The sequence below is a fragment of the Theropithecus gelada genome, chromosome 11 (genome assembly GCF_003255815.1).
Source record: "Theropithecus gelada isolate Dixy chromosome 11, Tgel_1.0, whole genome shotgun sequence".
Taxonomy (NCBI): domain Eukaryota; kingdom Metazoa; phylum Chordata; class Mammalia; order Primates; family Cercopithecidae; genus Theropithecus; species Theropithecus gelada.
This window is the reverse complement of record NC_037679.1, coordinates 82,079,651-82,104,039: the sequence shown is the minus strand read 5'-3', so window position 1 is coordinate 82,104,039 and position 24,389 is coordinate 82,079,651. Positions and strand designations below refer to the sequence as shown.

At 45.8% G+C, this 24,389-nt stretch overlaps 1 protein-coding gene across 3 annotated transcripts in view; it reads left to right on the top strand.

Moving 5' to 3' along the window:
* Positions 1–412: 412 nt before the first annotated feature.
* Positions 413–24,389, top strand: part of VPS37B (VPS37B, ESCRT-I subunit) — a 34,650-nt gene continuing 10,673 nt past the window's right edge. For 2 of the 3 annotated variants that reach the window (XM_025401476.1, XM_025401475.1), the window contains exon 1: positions 413–1,383. In XM_025401476.1, coding sequence (XP_025257261.1) covers positions 1,273–1,383 — 111 coding nt within the window. In that variant the 5' untranslated portion in view covers positions 413–1,272. Of the gene's footprint in view, positions 1,384–9,928; positions 9,968–24,389 lie in introns of those variants that run through there. The other variant, XM_025401480.1, reaches the window with a different exon arrangement.

Below are 24,389 nucleotides of genomic sequence, written 5' to 3'. Positions count from 1 at the left end.
TGAATGCCTCGACTGTGTTCAGGGCTGAGTTATGCGACAAGGTCAGTGTGTTATGATGCCAGCGTTGTGGATGCCAGACTGGGAGCCAGGAGACCTGCCAATTACTTGATTTTCAGAAACAAAGCAAAAGCCCAAAACACTTCTCCCTCCCAGGGCTTCAGTTTCTTATGTGTAAAATTAGGGGCTGTCATGGTTAACTTCAGCCTTAGGTTTCTTCCAGTTAGAACTGTGACAGATTCCAAAGTAGGATAATGAGTTCCCGGGCTCCTGGATCTTAAGAGGCTTCCCGATAACTGGGAGACTGAGAGCAACTGCACCCTAAATCGTGTTGTTTCTGAAAGAGCACAGGTTGGCCCACCTGGATGTCTGGGCACCTTCCTCTGAGGTGATGCAAAGGGCCACTCAATGGGTCCTTGCTCACATGCTCCAGCCTTACTGGCCTTCTGTCCATTCCTGAATGCACCAAGCTAGTCCTGTGTCAGGGCCTTTGCACGTGCTGGTTTTGCTGCCTTGAGCTTCCTACAGGAATGGTGGCTGGTTCCTCCCTTCTCATACTTCACATTTCCTTAGACGCCACCTTCACTGCAAGTGCCATCTCTTACTACCCTAAAGGTCTTCTTATTCTCTTATTTCAGTGTACATTTCCTTATTTGTGATCTCCTAATTATTTTACTTATTTGTTTTGTTTGCGTCCTTTTCATTCTGTTAGCTCCATTTAAGCAGGGGTCCGTTTTGCTTTATTCAGAACCGTATACTCAATGCTCAGTACAGAGTAGGTCTCGAAACATATTTGTTAAATGACTGACGTGGCAGCTCCACAATTCCAAGGAACCAATGACAACTAAAGTTGTTTCCCCATGAAGTATCTGTCTTTTGGGTTCCCTGCATCCGGCTGGGCTCACAGGCTGCAGTAACTTCCTTCCCGCTGCAGGTTTTCCCTGGATCACAGTATCTCTCTTCCTGGAGGAAAAAGGCTCTTATGACCTCATGGCGCACTCTCCTGAGTCGCAGTGACGTCATTAATGCGGTCACGCGTCACAGCCCAATCACAGGGCCCTTCCTCTCCCTTTAGAGGTCCCGACTGTCCCTGATAATTCCACTTCACGCGAGCCGCGACACTTACGTCACGTCCGCCCGCCCGCACAATGATGACGTCACGACCCAGGGCTGGCGTCACGTGCCCCCCCCGCGGGGGGCGGCCCTTGAGGGCGGCGCTTCCGGTCGGTGGAGCCTGGTGACCGGAGCGGTGGTGGCGACGGCCGAGACGCGGGGATGGCGGGCGCTGGGAGCGAAGCCCGGTTCGCCGGGCTGTCGCTGGTGCAGCTCAACGAGCTGCTGGAGGACGAGGACCAGCTGACGGAGATGGTGCAGAAGATGGAGGAGGTGAGCCGTGCTGAGCTTAAGGCGGCGTCTGTGGGGCCTCGAGCGGGGTTCGCTCCTCGAGCTGTGGCCGGAGGCAGAGGCGACCGCGGCGCCTCCGGTCGTGTTGAGGGACTGGGTTAGAAATGGGGGCGCTTGGGGAGGGGTTCGGGAGCCAGGGAACCGCGAATGGTGCTTAGGCAGGAATAGGGGGCCTGAGAGGGGGTTTGAGGGACTGAGGGGACCGAGACTAGGGCGGAGGCGGGAAAAAGGGTCCTGAGAAGGGGCTTGGGGAGCCGATTGGGGGTCCTGAGACAAGGTTTTGCGGGGCTGAGGACTTAAGGCTGGGTCTGAAATGGAGATTAGGGAGCCTGGAATGGGAATTTGGGGACTAGAGTGCTATTGTTGGGTCTAGGCGGGAGAGGACGGAATTGGGGGGATCTGAGATTGGTTTGGCAGGAGGAGAGGGGAGAGTAATAGGGGGCTGAGTCGGAGGCAAGGATTGGGGGTGACTGAGGGGAACCAATAGCTAGATCTGGTAGAGGTTGAGGGGTTTCCTTTGAGAGGAAAGGTTGGGGGCATCCAGGGGGACTGAGGCAGCTATAGGGGATCAGAGTAGGTTTTGGGGGACTGAGTGGACTAGCCAAATAGGACTCTTAGGAGAGGATTGAGGGTTCCAAGATGGGTTCGGGTGGCCGAGGGTCTGTAGCTGAGTCTGGGAGGTGGTTCTGAGGGGCTTTAAGGGCTGGGCGAGGGTCCCCAGGGTTTGGAGGCGGGAGTCCATGGTTATACCATAGCCAGGGTAAGGTTTGAAGGTTCCCTGTATCTAAGGGGTCCCAAGAGTGCCCCTGGAGTCTGACTTCTTTTGAAGTGGCCACAGCAGAGTTATGGGGGTTCGTGGATGGGCCTAAGGGTGGCGACAGGATACATTTTTCTTTAAGGGTTGCCCCCTCCACCGAGGAAGGGAAGGTGGGAAATTTCTTGTGGCTGGCTTTGTACCACTGTGTCCCACGTGTCTGAGACTAAGGAAGGTTCCTGGAGCTGTTTCAGGAAGAAGATAAAATGGGGGTTTGGGGCTGGCTGCCAACCCTCACCTCTGAGAGTCAGACCCTGCCCAGCCCCTGGAAGGCATGTGCCAGCTCCTGTTTCTGGTTATCTTCCTTCATACCTTGAGGTGTGGCTTGCTCTGGGGTAGCTGACTTCATCCTTGCGGATTTGCAGTGTGTGCTCCCTTTCTCTCAACCAATTTGGACTCATTCTCGGAAAGTCTGATCTTATGGGTCTGGTTCTCCTCCAGGCAGGTGGGCCCAGGCTAATCCCAGCTCTTCCTGGCCTACCTACCACTCCTTTTTGTCTCCGAAGTCTGAGCCTTCCCACACCTACTGTGCTGAGCCTCTCACCCAGGAGCCCGTGTGGGGGCTTTTGGCTTTCTTTCCGAAGAGGGATTGTTCAGCACCAAGCCAGCCCCCTTAAAAGAGAGCTTGTATGGAGGTTGCACATTCAAAATCCCTGGAAAACCCTCAACAGATCATTGTCCGGAGCTACAGAGAGGCCACTGTAGTAAGATGGTATCAGTCTTTCCATTAATACACCCCTTGTATTCATGGGCTTTGTAACTTGGCACATAATAACGTTGCTCCAAGATGCAATTTACTGCGTTTATGGTCTCCATGTGGCACCTTCCATTTTGGAGAATAATAAGTGACAAAATCCATCTTTCTTAGCTAAATGAGTTTCATGTCTCCAAAGAAAAAATCTTTGCTTAGTTTCTCTGCTTTTCAGTTGCTGGGAGACCTTTTGTTGATTGTCAGCAGGGTTTTTCTGGTTTAATAATAAAATGATAGGTATATTTTTCTAATGTGTAACACTGCCTACAAGTTATTTTGGTATATGTGACTATTCCGTTGCAGTAAGAACTGAGTACTGTAGCTTTGTTGGTGGAACGTTAATAGAAATAAACTGCATTTAGTGGAGGGAAGATTGTGGAAAGAATCAAGTTCATTCTGTTCACTTGGAGGCTGTTAGGGACAACCTCACCTGTTTCCTCTACCTCAGAACCTGAAGCTCATTTTTTAAAGAGAAAGGTAAATTCATCTGTCAGGATTTTTTTTTTTTTTTTTGAGTAAAAGTGACCTTCATACCCGAATACCCAAGAGAAGTATTGAGGCCTGAGTGACTCCACTTGATAAGCCTGCATAATTCACGTTAAATTACTCAGCAGTAGTTTGCTTTTCTGGGTGTAGTGCTTTTAAAACACGGAAACAACTTGAAAACCAAAATATCTTAGCTCACCTAGGGAGGATCACTGTCAATCCTGTTGTCCTGGTCATGTGTGGTGCCTTTCTCAGGGAATGGGTGTAATGTGAACAACCAAAATTTTTGTTCATGGTAGCTTTACTCACCTGGTAATGCTATGCATTGGCTTATGTTGGGGGTGATTGTGAGACACAATAGAAGAAAATATTTTATGAACTGTCCACTGTTGACCAAATGGAACATTTGTGATGGCGTGTTAAAGAACATTCTGGCTTTGGAATCACACACTCCAGACTGGACTTGGCCGCTACCCAGCTGTGTGATTGCAGGCAAGTCACTTCACCTGCCTGAGTATCTGTTGGAAAAGGACGACAGTAATACCTGTTTTATAGAGTTAATGTGAGGATCAGGTAAGATAGTGCCTGTTAATACTTAACACAGCCCATCAGTAGGGCTCAATAAAAAGTAATTGCAATAATTAATCACTTGTATTAATAGTTTTCTCTTTCTGAAAGAAGACTGACAATCATTAATACCAGATCATCCTGAAAGTTACTAGGATCCCATTTCAAGAATGTTGAGTAAATTATGATTTGCAATTAGCCTAAACAACATTTACCTTTTCCTTGTTTTTTTGAGAAAGGATCTTGCTCTTTTGCCCAGCTGGAGTGCAGTAGTGCAATCTCGGCTCACTGTAACTTCCACCTTCTGGGTTCAAGTGATTCTCATGCCTCAGCCTCCTGCATTGCTGGGCTCACAGGTGTGTGCCATCACACCCAGCTAATTTTTGTATTTTTAGTAGAGACAGGGTTGAGCCATGTTGGCCAGGCTGGTCTTGAACTTCTGGCCTCAAGTGACCCATCTGCCTAGGCCTCCCAAAGTCTGGGATTACACGTGTGAACCACCATGCCTGGCCCCTTTTCCTTTTTTTTTTTTTTTTTAAATACTTTTTTTTGAGATGGAGTCTTGCTCTGTCACCCAGGCTGCAGTGCAGTGGCCGGATCTCGGCTCACAGCAAGCTCCGCCTCCCGGGTTCACGCCATTCTCCAGCCTTAGCGTCCCGAGTAGCCGGGACTACAGGCGCCCGCCACCTTGCCCGGCTAGTTTTTTGTATTTTTTAGTAGAGATGGGGTTTCACCGTGTTAGCCAGGATGGTCTCGATCTCCTGACCTCGTGATCCGCCCGTCTCGGCCTCCCAAAGTGCTGGGATTACAGGCTTGAGCCACCGCGCCCGGCCCCTTTTCCTTTTTTTAAAATTAATTATTTTTTTTTAAGAGACAGTTTTACTCTTCCTCAGGCTGGAGTGCAGTGGCAAGATCATAACTTACTGTAGCTAGAAACTGTTAGGCTGAAGCGATCCCCCTGCCTCGGCCTCCCAAGTAGCTAGAACTACTGATGCACGCTGACACCAGGTGTATTTATTTATTTATTTATTTATTTATTTTGGAGACAGAGTCTCACTCTGTCACCCAGGCTGGAGTGCAGTGGCGTGATCGCAGCTCACTGCAACCTCTGCCTCCCGGGTTCAAGCGATTCTCCTGCCTCAGCCTCCCGAATAGCTGGGATTACAGGCTTCCGCCAGCACTCCCTGCTAATTTTTTGTATTTTTAGTAGAGACAGGGTTTCAGCATTTTGGCCAGGCTGGTTTTGAACTCCTGACCTCAGGTTATCCGCCCACCTCGGCCTCCCATAGTGCTAGAATTACAGGCATGAGCCACTGCACCCCACCGCCACCAGCTAATTTTTTATTTTTGTTTTTTTGTAGAGATGGGGTCTTGTTACGTTGCCTCTTGAATTCCTGGCCCTAAACCATCCTACTGCCTTGGTTTCCCAAAGTGCTGGGATTACAGGCATGAGCCACCATGCCCATCCAAACATTTACCTTTCTGTGGTCAAAATGAGTATGTATTTGAGTAGGTATAGGATGAAATGGTAAATAAAACAGGCCTTTCACAGTGTAGAATCTCTTAACCTGAACTGAAGGATTTCTTTCTTTTTTTTTTTTCTAATTGGCAGAAGGAAGTGTTTTAAATTGTAGAGTAAGGCTTCTTTAAGCCTGAGGGGATATTTTGTGGAGGCTGGAAAATGTGGCTAGGTTTTGAAGGCATTCGCTGTTAGGTTTAAGTGCAGCTGTTCATTAGGCTTCACTTACATTGTTTTAATTGTGGCGTTTGAGTTTCAGTGCAGTTTAAGTAGTGAACATGATTTCGGAGCTACAGTCTCATTTTCTGGGCCTGTGTGTCAGTTTCTCTCTTCCTGTTCCTCCTGTTCATTATGCAATTCCCTAAATGTAGTATATCCTTCATGATCTTATGCTCTTGCCTGTGCTGCAGGCTGATGTTTCATATGCATGTATTTTATTTTTATTTAAAGTTATTTTTACATGGCAGTGGAATGCGCCTTCATCTGCCCACATTAACCCCATTGGACTTGCAGGGCACACCCTTAAAAGGAACTGTCGCTTACGGGATTAGGCAACTAAACCGGACCTCTTGAGTCACTTCTTCACTCTGCTTTCTGAGGAAGTGCTGATTGGTTGCTGCTAACTAAAGATTCCACTAAAGATTCAAATTGGGGATCTTTGTTCCCATGGCTTGAAAATGCCCATGCCTGTGTGAAAAAATGCTGAGGGTCTGAAAGACAGATTGTTTTGTAGAAAGTAAAGAGCTCTGGTCTGGAAGAAGCTGTTTCCCTAAGGCGTGTTCGGGTGTGATTTGTGTGTGGGGCTGAAAGCTACTGCATGAATCATAATGGCTCATTGAAACGTATTGACCTTGCTTTAAACCCAGGGACCGGCTCCTGAACACACTCTGAATCCTGGTGAGACTGTGTTTTAGAAGCTAAGATTTGCACTCTGAGTATAATACTACTGGAGTTTTTTATCCATGTTGTATAATCATTATGTACCTATAAAGGCTTCAACTTTTACGTTTAAATCTTTTCCATGGACCTTTTACGTGAGTAAAAAATTTACTGTGCCTAGGAATATCTACTGAAATTCAGTTGTATGCCAGTTTATCGGTAAGTGAAGCATCAAGATTTCATGGAAAGCACGGAGCTGAGTTGTGTGACCTTCTTTAAGTGACTTAAACCCTGTGCTTCAGTTTCCTCAACTGTAAAGGAAGGATAATATGCCTGCCTTTTAGGGTACTTGTAAGGCTAAATGTCACAACAGAAGTGGTACAGAAGAAGCATTCAGTAGAGGCCAGCTCCCTTTGTTTTAAGATGCAATTTTCAGAATATGTAGACTAGCTTAGATGAAATTTGATCAATTTATTTAGTTGCTCTTGTGCATTTGCTAAAAGTGCAGTGGGGGTGGCATTCCACAGTGGTCGGAGTCAGAACTGACTTTTGATACCAGCAGTGTGACATTTTGACAAGTATTTAGTCTTTTTAATTGTAGTTACCTCACTGGAAATTAAGGAGAAAATAACAATAACTTTTTCATAGCATTGTTGGGTAGATTAAATGAAATCAGTATGTAAGCTGCCTAATACCGTACTTAGCACAGAGTGAACACTTGGTAGATAATTATTGTTAGCTGAAAGGTGTGGTCTCCTTGATGCCCAAATGGAAGATTCCATTTCAGTTCCACAGCTGTTGTACACTTCCATGTGCAGGGCATTGTAAAGGATAGATACACAAGTGGGACATAATCCCTAGGTTATAATTGGGGAATAAACTAAATACAGAGATGTCTACAATACAAGAGGGAATAGGGAGTTTCAGTTAGATGAAGGGCTCTAGAGGAGGATGGTGGTGATGGTGGCATAATAATGTGAATGTACTCAGTGCCACTGAACTGTCAATTGTTCTCTTAAAAATGGTTACGATGGAAAATTTTATGTATATTTTACCACAGTTTTTTTAAAAAAGAGAATAAGAAAAAGGCCAGGCTGGGTGCAGTGGATGTAATCTTAGCACTTTGGAAAGCCGAGGTGGGAAGATTACTTAAGCCCAGTAGTTTGAGACCAATCTGGGCAATATGGCGAAACTCCATATCTACAAAAAAAAAAAATTAGCCAGGCGTAGTGACACACACCTGTAGTCCCAGATATTCCAGAGGCTAAGGTGGGAGAATTGCCTGAGCCTGGGAGGTTGAGGCTGTGGTGAGCCATGATCATGCCACTGCACTTCAGCCTGGGTGATAGAGTGAGACTGTCAAAAAAAAAAAAAAAAGCCAGATGTGAATTCTAAATGACATTGAAGTTCAGATGAAAAAGCTCTCTGGCTGCATTATGTTTCTGATGCAAGAGGCAGACTTTGTTTTCTAACTTACGTCCCCACAAAACAAGAGACAGACTTTGATAGGTAGGTAAGCGTTAAGAAAATAAATTATTAAATAGGATAATATCTACCAGAGGACACAGAGAATAAGGAACATTGTGTACCTGCCACCCAGCTGAGGAAGTAAACACTGCCAACCAGTGGAACCTCCCGCCTCGTGCTCTGCCCTCAGTGTGCTCTTCCCCATGCCCACTGTCGTGAATTAGTTATTTCTCTGAGTAGGTCTTTGGTGGACAAAAATGGGGGGGCTCGGGAGGAAGTGACACAGGCACAGAGGCAGGAAAGCAGGGACGGGTTGTCCAACGAGCGAGTTCTCATCTACTTTGGCCAGGTGGCATGTACTTGTGTGTAGAGAAATGACAAGAAATAGGGCTGGTGAGGTAGAGTGTCAGGGTGTGCGCCCCGTGGTGGTTAATTTAGGAGGAAACGGGGAGCTTCGTGACCATTTTGGAGCAGAGAAGCAGTCAGGTGAAACTGCTTTTTTTTTTTTTTTTTTTTCTTTTTTTTTTGTGAGACGGAGTTTCACTCTTGTTGTCCAGGCTGGAGTGCAATGGTGCGATCTCGGCTCACCGCAACCTCTGCCTCCCAGGTTCAAGCGATTCTCCTGCCTCAGCCTCCCGAGTAGCTGGGATTACAGGCATGCGCCACCACGCCCGGCTAATTTTGTATTTTTAATAGAGACGGGATTTCTCCACTTTTGTCAGGCTGGTCTAGAACTCCTGACCTCAGGTGATCCGCCCACCTTGGCCTCCCAAAGTGCTGGGGTTACAGGCATGAGCCACTACTCCCGGCCTGAAACTGATCTTTAGGAAGGTTAATCTGGGCCGGGCGTGGTGGCTCACGCCTGTAATCCCAGCACTTTGGGAGGCCGAGGCGGGCGGATCACAAGGTCAGGAGATCGAGACCACAGTGAAACCCCGTCTCTACTAAAAATACAAAAAATTAGCCGGGCGCGGTGGTGGGCGCCTGTAGTCCCAGCTACTCAGGAGGCTGAGGCAGGAGAATGGCGTGAACCCGGGAGGCGGAGCTTGCAGTGAGCCGAGATCGCGCCACTGCACTCCAGCCTGGGCGACAGCGCGAGACTCCGTCTCAAAAAAAAAAAAAAAAAAAAAAAGGAAGGTTAATCTGGCAGCAGAGCGTGAGTTGGCTTGACGTGGCAGGACCAGGTTGGCTTCGGAAGTGGAGGTTAGGAAGAAATTAGGATTTGAGCTAGGGCTCTGGGAGAGGTATTCGGACCAGCTGGCCAGACTCCCTTTCTCATGTCCCTTCTCTTGCTGACCTTCTGAAGTGCTTTTCCCACCTCAGTCACAAGCACGTGGTCCCTTAGCTTCTTTGTATACCTCTCCTGTGGCATTTGACACACATTTTGTAAGTCACTTCCCTGTGTCTCCCACTGGTTTGGGTGCTGCATTTTGTCATGTTTGTCTTTTTGTCCTTGGCACTCAGCACAGTGCCTGGCACCCAGGATGTGCCTGGTGAGTGCTGCTGAGTGAGTGGTGATAACCGGGCTTGAAGTGGAAGTGAGTAGGAGATGGGGCTCTGGTGAGTGGGGAGGGGAGGGGCAGTAGGGGTGCAGGAAGGATGGAGTCATTGAGGCCGGGTTAGGCTGAGCATGAGGGATGGGCAGGGCTCTGTCCCGCAAGCATTTGGAGTGTGGTTCTGGAGCTCAGGGAGAATGCTCTGCTTGGTGATAGAAATTCGAGCCACTCTCCTCCAAGTGCTTGTGGAAATCAAGAAGAATATAAAAGTTTGAAAGGCCACTAGGAGCTATTAGTGGGTTGGGAGAAGGAAAGAGGTGCCATGGAAGGGATTGGAGAAACGAGAGAAACAAGTTGGATGACCTAACATCCTGTTAGAGACTGGCCGGAAGAGGAACCCAGAAGTAGACTGCACTGTTTGACCCTCACCGGTCGGTTGTATGCAGAGTAGTTGTGCTCTTGAGCTGAGGAATGCCAGCCTTGTTGCCTGTTTGGCTTCGATTACAGTATTTGTAGCAGAATGTTGCTATTCATGCCAAGTACGCAGTGGGAGGTGATCTAGAAGACCGTGTGTCAGCCACTTGTAGGTAATCACTGGCGCTCAGAACATGCTGAGACAAGACTTCTCGTTGGTTTATTTCCTTCCCCAGCCATGTAAGTTTTCAAATTTCATCATTGGAAATGATGTCTTACCCAGTGATACAAAAGCAGAGGAAGGGTCTTTGTAGAATTTCTTCCAAGCGAAGAATGAAAATAGAGAGGTGACTTAGCTTAGCTTTGTTGTCTCTAGAATACATTACAGTGTGTCAAGGGAAAGCTTTTCAAAGTATTTGTCATGGAATTGTGAGGAACATTGTTCATTACTTTGTCAAAGGGTTTATGTGAAAAGTGGATATTTGAATAATTTGTTATATTTCAAGCAGTGTTATAATAATGCTTCTTTTAAATCAAACCTTTTATTATCTCCAAGGTTAACTGATGGCACCTCGAGGTTATATTTATATCTGCAGCCCAGTGTCTAGGATAGTAGAGGAACATAGTGCTAATTAATGATTGTCATCAGCGCTGGGTGTGGTGGCTCACACCTGTATATCCAGCTTCTCCGAAGGCTGAGGTGGGAGGATCTCTTGAGCCCCACGAGTTTGAGCCAGCCTGGATGACATAGTGAGACCCTGTCTCTAAAAAAAAAAAAAGTGGGCTAAAATGTTTGCCATCAGACAGCAGTTTTCATTAATGTGAACATGACTGAGGTCAGGAAGTTTATTCATGTACCCAGCCTTTGCGGAGCACCGGTGGTGTGCCACTTGGGGGATGTGAAACCAGTAAACCACATAGTTTTCATCATTTAGGATCATGCAGGTGTACAGGGTACCCGTGAAACCCAGTAGTGAGGCCAACATGCTGATGGGGGGAGATCCAGTAGTGAGGCCAACATGCTGGTGGGGGGAGATCCAGTAGCCTTTGGAAGTGGGGGGTCAGCAGGGAGTGTTTCCTGGAGAAGATGAATGACTCCTAAGTTGTGATTCAGAGAATGAGTTAAGAGTTAGCCAGGTAATGAGGGAGAAGGGCTCCCAGGCATATGGGAGGAACAAAGGCACTTAGGGAAGAAGCTGGGACAGAGGGAGAGTGTGTGTGTGCACAGGAATATTACAAGCATTGCTGGAGGGACCAGGGCAGGGCGTAGTGGGGGCTGAGGCCCAAGAGGCAGCCAGGGACCAGATGGCCTCATATGCCCTGTTAAGGAGCTTGGGCTTGATCCTCTAGGCAGGGAGCCGTAGGAGGATTTAAGCCAGGGAGTGCTGTGGTTGGTCACACTCACCATTTATGTAGATCCATCTGGCAGACAGGGGAAGGATGGATTTGAGGGGATGAGATTAGAAAGCTGGGATATGAGTTAGGAGGCTGAAAGATGGTTGAGAAAAATGATCTTTGGGCAGCTCAGATAACTGACTTCAAGGACACATACTGGACTCATAGCAGAGCCTGCTGAGTCTTGCTTTGCTCACAGTTCAAATAATAATTCACTTAGTCATATGGTTTATCTACCAGTGGCAAATGTTAACACTAGGGAAAAACTAGAAGAGCCAATAACATCATCAAGAAATAAGTGACAGAGGAGGCAAAAGTCATAAAAGCTGCACAAAAATTGGAAAGTTAACTGTTGAAGCATCATGGTTAAGACAGGATTTGGGTTGCTAGGAAACTTTGGGGCAAGTATTTAACCTTCCTAAATGTCAATTTCCTCCTCTTTAAAATGGGAGTTAGTAATACCATCCTTATTGAGTTATTCTGGGGATTAAATCAGATAATGTGTATAAACTGCTTTACACCATGCCTGGCAAGAAAAAGAACCCAGTAAGTGGAAGCTGTTGCTGTGAATACATTTTGTGGCTGTTTGACTAGGGTAGTGTTTCCCTTAGATCTCTAATTTTGTGGATGTTAATTGTATTATAATGACATTAAAAAGAGTTCCATGGTAAATAAATTTGGGGATTAAAGAGGGGTTTGTGTTTTGTTTTTTTGAGACAGGGTCTCACTCTGTTGCCCAGGCTAGAGTGTGTCGGCATGACCATAGTTCACTACAGCCTCCATCAAATGAGCCTCCTGAGTAACTGGGATTACAGGCACTTGCCAGTATGCCTGGCTAACTTTTTTGATTCTAATGTAGATGAGGTCTTACTATGGTTGCCTAGGCTGGTCTCAAACTCCTGAGCTCAAGCAGTCCTTCTGCCTTCGCCTCTCAAGTGTTGGGATTGTAGGTGTGAGCCAACACACCGGCCAAGAGGGGTTTTGTTTTGTTTCTTCTGCTGGAGTGTGTGGTGAAGTTCCAGAGGGGCAGCTTACACAGTATTTCTCATTCACACTTGATTGCAGGGCTCTTAGAAAAGCTCACAGGACTGGGTCCTTGGGGGCACACTTTGGCAAGTGCTTATTTAGGGGAGAAGCATACCTGTCTGCCTCCATAGCCCGAGGGCATTGCTCTATCAGAGACAGCATCACAGTGACTTGATATTCATCCCGACAATTCTAGATCCTCAAGGAAAGCTACCTTAGTTTCATGTACTCTGTTTAAGAAGGCAGGGAAGTATAATAGTATGTTTTATTTCTGATCCCAACTAATCAAACTTTTAAAAATAATAGTTTTTACATGTTTATTATAGAAAATTTGGAAAATACAGAAAGCCATAGAGAAGAAAAGTGTAATCACATCATATCACTACCCAGAGATAAACACTGTTAAAGCATTTAAGTTTTTTTCCTTTGTTGTTTCCTTTTGGGATGATTTTTTAGAGTTTTTGTAGAGGTTTTTGTTTGATTTTAACCTAAAGTTATACTCTGGGTATTTTCTTATTTTTTAAATCAGAGTATTCTTACATGACATGATTTTTAACAACTACATGATATTTCATGTGGATATATCATTTATATAACCATTCCTTTATTGGATATTTAGGCACTTTTTTGCTGTCATAAATTATAATGCAATTAACATCTTTGAAATCTGTTTAAAACAAATCTGTTAAAGAAATCAACATTTAACTTTTTTGTCTTGTCTAGGCAGTTTTTAGGTAAAATATCTGATCCCTTACATGCGATATGATTATATAGGTTTTTCATTATGAAATTTCAGTGGAGTAATCTCAACAGATTCTCTTTTGACTAATCCCTTTCCCTACCCACAGACTGAAAACAAAATTCCATTATTAGAATAGCATTTTCTCATTTAAACAGAATAGAAGATGAGTAATTGGAGTCATGTGAGAGTTAAATTTTATCTGTTGAACCAAATTCCAGGTCAGGTGTTGGAAAGTTCATGTCATGATGTATTTTAAATGTAAAAACAAAATTGTCAAAAGATACAGTCTTAATAAACATAAATCCAGGGTCCACCTGGATAGGCACTTTCTTATTTGCACCTGTGTAAAGACTAGTCCGGAGAATTCTTAGACATGAATTTCCAGAAATTGTGGTAAAAAGGAAATAGAGATGAGGGGGAAAAAAACAAACCAAACAAACCAACCCTAAGCTCTTCCTAAACAAATGAATGCTTTGGTCGTTGGTCCTGGCCAGAAACTATTAATAAGAAAATCAGAATTTAGGAATTCTGTCTTCCATAAACTTTTTTTTTGGAATGGGAGGGGAGTAGAAGCTGTTAACTGACACCCCTCATGGTCATGTGGTCATGACTAGGTGTCTGGATGTTTCTGCTCTGACACTGGAATCTCATACTTACACAGGGTCAAATGTGTTCACTCCCAGATCTGTTCATTCTGGTTTTCTTATAGTAATTCTGTGATTTCATTAAATCCGGGGGCAACTGATGAACCATGAGTGCAAGGAGAAAGTTATTTCTACAAAAACTGTCAACTGAGTGCTTTGGGAAGCATTGATATAAATTGATTCTCTCAAAAGAAAACTTGGTGGTGAATTAGTTGTGGGCTAGATAGGGGGAAAGTGGAAGAATTCCCAAAGGATTCTGCCCTCTGATTGCTTATCCAGTGTCCAGTTCTCACCCCACATGAAAAGACCTGGTCTATTTGAAAACGAACTTTTGGAACTTGAACTAGTGGACCCATTCTCTTAAGAAAAGACCTTTACCTTAAATAAAACATTGACAATAGATCTTTACAATGTTTAGTGTGTGCTTTAACCAAACTGCTCAGTTACAGGCCCTAACTGGTTCTGATGATGTGGAGTGGAGGGCTCCGCTGTGCATTTCCTGGCCATTACTGCTGAGATTCTAGTTCAGAAGGTCTAGGATAGGGTCAAGGGACAAAGGCAGTTAACTTTGTGATCCGTGTGGGTGTCCCATCTTGTCTTCTGATCCTCACTCCTGCCCTCCTCCATCTGCCCTTCTGATCCTCACTCCTGACTCCATTAGAATAACTTGGTCTCCAGTTATTCTAAAGCCAGTTAGGACATTAATTTATAACATGTGCCAGTTACCAGAACCATTCACACCTGTTACTATATTTATTTATTACTGACACCATTATCCACATAATAAATCCAAGAAGAAGGGAGAGCTTGTTTTTCCTCTGAGTCTTAGAAAATAAGTCTTCTGGCTGGGCGCTGTGGCTCACGTCTGTAATCCCAGCAATTTGGGAGAACAAGGCGGGCGGATCACGAGGTCAAGAGATTGAGGCCATCCTGGCCAACATGGTGAAACCCCATCTCTACTAAAAATACAAAAATTAGCTGGGTATTGTGGCACACGCCTGTAGTTGCAGTTACTCGGGAGGCTGAGGCTGGTTGAACCTGGGAGGCAGAGGTTGTGGTGAGCTGAGATCGTGCCACTGCAGTCCAGCCTGGTGACAAGAGTGAGACTCTGTCTCAAAAAAAAAAAAAAAAAAAAAAAATGTCTTCTAGGAAAAACCAAACCCATCCCTGGTTGTGCCTGCCAGCCCTGGAAACTGTCAAGTGTGTCACTTTCCATCTTCCCTAGGAATAGTCCATTTATTTTTGAGCCTAGCTTTTTGTGTTTCTGTGGTTAGCTGCACTTAGACATACCAATTTTTAGATTCACGTTGGCTACATATGGAGGGGATCGTCTGAGTCTAGATGCCACTGTCTGCTCATTTTCGAGGGAAGCAAGTTTTCTCTCAAGAAGGATTTTGATGTCTCTGATAAAAATAGCTATCTTTATTAATCTAATAGTTGGAAGTTAGAGGTTCTGTGTGTTGAGTGGGTTGTTTGGTGGAACATTCGATAAGCAGCTGGTAAGTTTCCTTCCTGAGTGGGCTGTAGCCTTGGAGATGGTTTCACACAGCCCCCAGGATTGTCATATTTTAGGACTGTTTCATAATGTTCTCCGATTCTTTAACTTTATTTCTGTATTTTCAGATCTTTAAATTTTGTCAACATGTTAAATAGTCCAACTCCGCAACTGTTTTTTTCAGTAAAACTGAAGATTTGAATTGAATTAAGCCACATTAATGTGTTTACAGCACATCTGTGGGACATCGTAGGCTTGGATTACAGGCTTCACCTGAAGGCCTGAATTCAGGTGGAGACTGGTGAAATTAGTTTGTCATTGGGAATATCTTTCTACTGAATGAAGGTGAATTTGGGCTTTTAAGTAACCTAGTCTTTAATGTAAAGCCCAAACTCAAATTGCATGTTACTTTGGTGAAATTTACCTTGAAATTAGTTGGTGCGATAAATCAAATACAGTAAAATGAAAAGAGATGCAGTTAACCTAGCTGAATATATGGCAGCCTTTCTTTTTCAAACCTAACCCATAAGCCTGCTGCATTTAAGGTCTTAATGCAATTTGAGAATATTTCTAGCAGTAGAATAGTACAAAAGCTATAAGATTTGTTTTACTCCTTTTCTTTGTATTATAGATAACTTTGAATTTAATTTTATCTGGAGAAGAAAAGATCAAAATCAAATTTCACACCAAAAGGAACTAGTATTCCTTTGAGAGGGGACAGCTCAGCTTGGGGGCAGCAAATGTACCGGATGGGTCTTAGACATATTTTACTGGAGAGCAGGACAGCAGTGGTGTCCCAGAACAGCCTTTTAGCAGAGACAAAAAATTCATTACTTCATAATGATACTCCCAAAAAGCTTATTGGTCATTTTTGGAGGTTGCTCAGGTATGAACTCAGTCTTCCAAAAGTTAGTTTAAAAGGAAAAAAAAAAAGCATTTATGCTGCTTTTCCTGTATAAACTGTATTTCACATAGTCAAATAGATGAGGCAAAAAGCCTTTTATAGAAGAAATTGAGCCAACACATGCAGAGGATATTAAAAGATTATTGTTAATTTTGCTAAATGTGATTATGGCATTGTAGCTAGGGTTAAAAAGTTCTTACCTGTTAGAAATATAAAATTTTTAAGTGTGAAGGATGATGTTGCTTGAAGTCTGCTTTAAACTACTTTCAAAAAAGCGGGAGTATAGATGAAGTAAGATTGGCAAATGTTGCTAATTGTTGAACCTAGGAGATGGTTATACATAGTTTCATCATACTTATCTCTCTACCTTTACTTTTTTGAAAGTATCTTTAATAAAAGGGTTTTTAGGCCGGGCGCGGTGGCTCAAGCCTGCAATCCCAGCACTTTGGGAGGCCGAGGCGGGTGGATCACAAGGTCAGGAGATCGAGACTATCCTGGCTAACATGGTGAAACCCCGTCTCTACTAAAAAAATACAAAAACCTAGCCGGGCGTGGTAGCGGGCGCCTGTAGTCCCAGCTACTTGGGAGGCTGAGGCGGGAGAATGGCGTGAACCCGGGGGGCGGAGCTTGCAGTGAGCCGAGATCGCGCCACTGCACTCCAGCCTGGGCGACAGAGCCAGACTCCGTCTCAAAAAAAAAAATAAATAAATAAAAAAAAGGGTTTTTAAAAAAGACATAAATAGGAATGAACCTTAGATGATTGTTGTTATAACTTGAAAATAGAGAAATAGTAAATTAGTAAATTTCCATTTGATCCTCTGCTGGAGTGCAGTGGTGCGATTATAGCTCACTGCAGTCTTGCCCTCCCTGGCTTAAGCAATCCTCCTTCCTCAGCCTCCCCAGTAGTTGGGACCACAGGTGCGTGCTGCCATGCCTGGCTCATTTTTTATTTTTTGTAGAGATAGGGTCTCACTCTATTGCCCAGGCTGTTCTTCAACCAACTCCTGGGCTGAAACAATCCACCTGCCTGGGCCTCCCAGAGTGCTGGGATTATAGGCATGAGCCACATACCCGGCATAATTTATTTTTAGAGATAGGGTCTCACTATGTTGCCTAGACTGGCCTCGAACTCCTAGGCTCAAGTGATCCTGCTTCAGCCTCCCAAGTAACTGGGGCTACAGGCGTGAGCCACTGCACAGTGTAAGATCCCAGTTCTGGAGGGAATTGCTAGCAGTTGTAACTTTGACAGCTCATTTAACCTTTCTAAGATTATATTTCCTGTCTCTTGAGTAAAATGAGGACAAATTTGTCTCACTGTCACAGAGGATAGAATGGAGAGAGTGGAACTAAGAGAAGGTGGCACATGCTAGCCATGCTTAACAAATATCAGCAAATTTTGTTGAAATGTGGAAGATGCTGACAAGAGCAAAGTTTTCAGATCAGCACCAGTGACTTGTCTTACTTAAATCGTTAAAATCACATCTGTTTTGATTTTTCCCCTTTTTCTCTTTTGAGCCTTTTATTGGAAGAGCAGATGCAGTCTGTGCGGGTATGCATTGCTGCAGTACGAAGTGAATGGCACCCTCTGGAGTTGGGCAGTGCGCAACGCTCAGTGCCTTATGTGGGAGGATGGGCTTGACTGAGACTCTGAGCCAGACTCCCCGTGATGTTGTCTCCCCCGAGCCTGGCACACAGAGGTGCTTCCCAAGTATTTCTTGTATGAATGAACGAACGGACGAATGGGCCAACCACTGTGCTGGAGCATGTTGCTGTGGCCCTGATGAGCTGTAGATATGGAAGCTTGGGATTAGAGTTTGTGTGTGTGTGTGTGTCTTTTTTTTTTTTTTTTTTTCCTGTGGAGAATGGTGCCTCACTCTGTTGCCTAGGCTAGTCTTGATCTCCTGGGCTCAGGCAATCCTCCTGCCTCTCCCTTCCTTAGTGCTAGGATAACAGGCGTGAGCTACTGCACCCGTGTGTAAATTACACATGTGTAAATATAGTGGCTTCGAGGCTCTCATGACAGTAATGTTACTGTAACGTTCTGATATGCTTGCTAAGTGGGAGAGGGCTGAATTTCAGCTGAAGAGGAGCGTCACACACAGCCGCTTGTGTCTGTGTCTCCGTGTGTGTTGTGTGTCTCACGTTTCACCACAGTTAATGGGTAGCTTCGCTTTCCAGCCATCAGTGCCATCTTCATTTTTCCCCTTTCCATTTCACTGCCATACTGTTATCACTGCTGGAGTAAGCTAGGAGTGCAAGTAGTTTCCCAGTTTATAGCTGGTTGTATCAACCCATGATGTTACTGTTTACAAATTTAAACATTCAAAAAGGCTAATCTTCAAAAAAGCTTTAGCAGGGTTTTCACAATGACTGACAGATAGTGGCCTGAGGCCCCAATATGAAGATTCTTTTTTTTTTTTTTTTTTTTTTTTTGAGACGGAGTCTCGCTCTGTCGCCTAGGCTGGAGTGCAGTGGCACAATCTCGGCTCACTGCAAGCTCCGCTCTGCCTCCCGGGTTCACGCCATTCTCCTGCCTCAGCTTCCCAAGTAGCTGGGACTACAGGCGCACGCCACCACGCCCGGCTAATTTTTTGTAATTTTAGTAGAGACGGGGTTTCGCCATGTTAGCCAGGATGGTCTCAAACTCCTGACCTCATGATCCACCCGCCTCGGCCTCCCAAAGTGCTGGGATTACAGACGTGAGCCACCGCGCCCGGCCCCAATATGAAGATTCTTATGGTTGAAATTGAGCAAGTTTTTTTTTTTTTTTTTTTTTTGAGACAGAGTCTCGCGCTGTGGCCCGGGCTGGAGTGCAGTGGCCGGATCTCTGCTCACTGCAAGCTCCGCCTCCTGGGTTTGCGCCATTCTCCTGCCTCAGCCTCCCGAGTAGCTGGGACTACAGGCGCCTGCCACCTCGCCCGGCTAGTTTTTTGTATTTTTTAGTAGAGACGGGGTTTCACTGTGTTAGCCAAGATGGTCTCGATCTCCTGACCTCATGATCCACCCGTCTCGGCCTCCCAAAGTGCTAGGATTACAGGCTTGAGCCACCGCGCCCGGCCCTGCAAGTTTTTATTTTGGAGTGCATTGGCACGATTTCGGCTCATTGTAGCCTCTGCCTCCTGGGTTCAAGTGATTTTCCTGCCTGCCTCAGCCTCCCAAGTAGCTAGGACTACAGGCGCACACCACCATGCTTGGCTAATTTTTGTAGTTTTTGTAGAAACGGGGTTTCACCATGTTGGCTAGGCTGGTCTCCAATGCCTGACCTCAAGTGATCTGCCCGCCCTAGGCTCTCAAAGTGGTGGGATTATAGGTGTGAGTCACCGCGTCCAGCCAAGCAAGTATTTAGCTATGTGCCTGTGTTAGCCTGGGTACTGTGCTAGGTTCTGGGCACAGGGGAATGATTAAGACGTGGTTCTGCTCTTAAGGGGCTTTATGGTCACCATTTAAAGAGTGGATGTGAGCTCAAGTGTCATTTTGTGTCATAGGGTAAACTGTTCTGGCTATTTCAATCAGGCTTCTGGCAAGATATGGCACAGTCAGCATTAGGGATTGGCGAGGAGTTGAATAAAGGGATTCTTTACAAGGAGAGGGCAGCGTGGAGACCCCCAATGCCTGATGCAGGATTAGCAACGCCACGCACTTCTCACTTCCAGGCCTGAGGGAGGGGCGGGGGAGAGGGCTGCCTTGGAGGAAGGGAGGGCTGGAGGACCTGGCCCAGCTGCAGCCCCTCCTCTGCGAGGCAACCCGAGGAGTACTCCCCATCCCCGCTGTCCCTTTTCATCTTTCTCCTACCCTTGATCCTCATTGCTGAATCCAACCAGAACCTGAGGGTGAGTGTCCCAGTGAAGGGTTGGTATAGTTCAGCCAGGTGGCTGCTGGGGCACAAAGCAGGATAGACAGTGGTTTTCAAGAACAGGTGGAAGATTCCAGCCCTGTACTAGTTTCCTGTGGCTGCTGTAACATGACCACAAACTGGGCAGCTTACAGCAACAGAAGCTTAATTCTGTCACAGCTCTGGAGGCCAGAAGTCTGAAATCAGGGTGCCCTCCCTGTTCCCCCTGGAAGCTCTAGGGGAGGACTCTTTTTTGCTGCTTCCAGCTTCTCATGTGTGCTGGCGTCCTGGGCTTGTGACCACATCATGCTGCCCCCATCTTCACATGGCTTTCTCGTCTGCCTCTGTCTTCTCCATGTGTCTCTTTATTTTTTTTATTTTTTTTATTTTTTTTGAGACAGAGTCTCACTCTGTCGCCCAGGCTGGAGTGCAGTGGCCGGATCTCAGCTCACTGCAAGCTCCGCTTCCCAGGTTTACGCCATTCTCCTGCCTCAGCCTCCCGAGTAGCTGGGACTACAGGTGCCCACCACCTCGCCCGGCTAGTTTTTTGTATTTTTTAGTAGAGACGGGGTTTCACCATGTTAGCCAAGATGGTCTCGATCTCCTGACCTCGTGATCCGCCCGTCTCGGCCTCCCAAAGTGCTGGGATTACAGGCTTGAACCACCACGCCCGGCCTCCATGTGTCTCTTAAAAGGACTCTTGTAGGCCAGGCGCGGTGGCTTACGCCTGTAATTCCAACACTTTGGGAGGCCAAGGCTGGCAGATCACTTGAGGCCAGGAGTTCGACACCAGCCTGGCCAACATCGTGACACCCCATCGCTACTAAAAATACAAAAATTAGCCAGGCGTGGTGGCGCACACCTGTAATCCCAGCTACTCAGGAGGCTGAAGCAGGAGAATCGCTTGAACCCGGGAGGCGGAGGTTGGAGGTTGCAGTGAGCCGAGATCGCACCACTGCACTCCAGCCTGGGCGACAGAGCAAGACTGCCTCAAAAAAAAAAAAAAAAAAAAAAGGACTCTTGTCATTGGATTAGGGCCACCTAATTGATTAAAGATGATTGCCTCATTTCCAGATCCTTAATTAAATTTGCAAAGACCTTTTTTCCAATAAATGTAGGTTCCAGAGATTAGGTTGTAGACACATCTTTTTGGGGGAGGGGGGCGCACCATTCAGCACACCACAAGCATCCTGTCACTCCCAGGAGAGTTACATCACCTTCGTGACACAGCAGTAGACAGATTTTTTGTTTTGTTTGTTTTTTTGAGACGAAGTCTCCCTCTGTCACTAGGCTAGAGTGCAGTGGCACAATCTTGGCTCACTGTAATCTCCGCCTCCTGGGTTCAAGCGATTCTCCTGCCTCAGCCTCCTGAGCAGCTGAGACTACAGGCGTGTGTTACCCTGCCCGGCTAATTTTTGTATTTTTAGTAGGGATGGGGTTTCACCACATTGGCCAGGGTGGTCTCGATCTCTTGACCTCGTGATCCACCCTCCTCGGCTTCCCAAAGTGCTGGGATTACAGGCGTGAGCCACTGCGCCTGGTCCAGCAGTGGACAGATTTTATGATTGTGTTTGTCATGTTTAGTAGCTCCACTGTCCTAAGGACAGGAGCTTTACCTTCCTGTTCACTTTTCTGTCTCCGTTGCCTGCCCAGAGCCAGCCCATGATGATGCCTGAAAAGAAATTTTTTGATGCATGAATAAATAGATGAACAGACGAGCACAGAAGAATACAGTGTGAATACAGTGAAGCCAGAAGTATCCTCTGTGAATGGGACACCCTTGAGTGGAATGGTTTCAGTAGATGGATTGTATGAGATGTGAATTGCATCTCAATCAAGTGGGGCCTCAGGGAATGCCCACCACTAAGGGTCTAGCTCTGTGTGGCGTTGATGGGGCTGGGAGAAGTTTAGAAAACGCTCTGCCATTGCTAAGGCCTTGGTTAGGGTAGATTTTGCAGCAGAGATTTGGATAGGAGGGCATTCCAGGCTGCATAGCCAGTGTGAACAGCCTTGGCGGGAAGAGCATTTTATATTCCTGGAACTAATGCTTGTTTAACAACATGCTTGCTTGTTGCTGGGCACAGTGGCTCAAGCCTATAATCCCAGCACTTTGGGAGGCTGAGGTGAGAGGATTGCTTGAGCTCAGGAGGTCAAGGTTGCAGTGAGCCATGATTACACCACTGCATTTCAGCCTGGGCGACAGAACAAGACCCTGTCTCAAAAAATAAAAAATTACGATGAAGTTTGCTTGTTAAATAAAGTGTGATTTATTTACTTTGCATAAATACTATGCCTTCTGAGAATGCTGTAGGGCATACTTTGTTTTTATCCTAACGCAGCCCAGATTCCAGTACACATTGGATTTTGGGCATTTAAAGGACTTGCGGTGCTATTAAGGATTCCCATTTGCTCATTTAAGTTTGCTAACCTGATTCAGTCATGTCACTTACTTAGTTGTTACAAGTATTATATTACAGTGTGAAGGGGGAAAAAAGAACTGCTATGAGTATGTTTCCATGAAGAAGATTTAGCTTGGAAATGTGGGCAGATTTGTCCGCCTTTGTGTTTAGGAAGGCACAATTATAATTACAGATGGAGGAGCTAGACTCTGGCCAGCTGGAATCAGAATTTCACATTGTACAAGTGTCTGGTCTGGAACGCATCCACGGGAAACCTACACCCTTGACCCAGCATTGGCCACAAAGCTGCAGGCAGTCTCCCGCCCCTGCCTCTACCCCTGCGTGCCTCTCCTTTGTAGCGGCCATGGCATATGCAGAGGGGACTGTAGCTCTCTCTGCTTTCTTGCTGACTTTATTTTCTGCCACACTCCCCTCACCCAAATAAATAAATAATGACATGCATATTTGAGAAAGTGTGTGTGTGTTTTCTCTCTCTGTCTCTGAGACGGAGTCTTACTCTTTTGCCCAGGCTGAAGTGCAGTGGCACGATCTCAGCTCACTGCAACCTCCTCCTCCCAGGTTCAAGCAATTCTTGTGTCTGAGCCTCCCCAGTAGCTGGGATTATAGGCGCCCACCACCACAGCTGGCTAATTTTTTTGTATTTTTAGTAGAGGTGGGGGTTTCATCATTTTGGCTAGGCTGGTCTCGAACTCCTGACCTCAAGTGATCCACCCGCCTTGACGTCCCAAAGTGCTAGGATTACAGGTGTGAGCCGTGCCCAGCCAGACTGTGTGTTCTGAGAGAGTTACATATATTAATGTAAGCATCCCAAGAGATAAAAGAGACCTCCACATTTCTGCCTGGATAAGTATATATAAGATACTGTTTTTTTTTTTTTTTTGAGGTGGAGTCTTGCTCTGTTGCCCAGGCTGGCGTGCAGTGGCGCGACCTCCGCTCACTGCAAGTTCCGCCTCCCGGGTTCACGCCATTCTCCTGCCTCAGCCTCCCGAGTACCTGGGACTACAGGCGCCCGCCACCACGCCCAGCTAATTTTTTGTATTTTTAGTAGAGACAGGGTTTCACCGTGTTAGCCAGGATGGTCTCGATCTCCTGACCTCGTGATCCGCCCACCTTGGCCTCCCAAAGTGCTGGAATTACAGGCGTGAGCCACCACACCTGGCCATAAGATACTTTTTTAACTTAAAAAAAAAACCTTTTTCTACAAAGTTATGTGTGGTTGCTCTAATGAATCAAATACTGTGATAGTTAAAAGTAGAAAGCGGAAAGTAAGAGAATCACACCCACTCAGGCTGCTGCTGTTACCCTGGGGTGAGCATGCTTCCACAGAGTTCACTGTGCTCATGCACGGATAGGTGGGCAGAAATAAGTTTAGACAAGCCAGGTCCTACTACAAATGCTGTTATCAGGCATCTCATTTTTCTTCATTTATGAGAAATGGAAACTGAAGTGAAACTGAGTAAATGTATAAGAATGTTCCTTTACCACAGAGAGATTATTTCCTGAAAAGACTTTTCTATGGTTAACAAAAAGAATCATGAGAATGATCAAGAGGTTGGCATCACTGTTTTCAATTTCAGGTATTTGTTGGTGCCTACCATGAAACAAAGACAGTGGCAACTTAAGATTTTTTTTTTTTTTTTTTTAAATCGGATGGTTCCTAAAATACCTCTCTAAGTATTCTCAGATTTACTATACAGATTTGGTCACAGACATTGAGGCTGGAATCAGTCCCAGAGGGGTGGAGAGTTGGGTGTATGTGGCCGGAGTGACTGCCATCTGGGCCTTGCTGAGTGGTTTGTGCTGCGCCCATGGAGGCCTCCCGGGCCTGTCCTGGCCAGTTTGCCTTTGCTTTGCAAATGAACAAAGCTGTTGTTTCTCCTCCCCCCCCCCTTTTTATTTTCCAACTGTAACAACGAAAAGATTGAGGAAAGAGTTTCTTCATTGATTGTAGCATCCAAGGTATGTTCTGGGGCAGGTTTTGGTGTTGAAAAATTTTATCCAATGCGTAAGACATCCACCTTCAGCACATGCATCCTGACCATTGTCCCCACTGCCATTATCCTGCAGGGTGCTGTGGGTATACTCTGGGTGGCCACTTAGAATTTACTGTATTTGTCTGGGTGTGGTGGCTCATGCT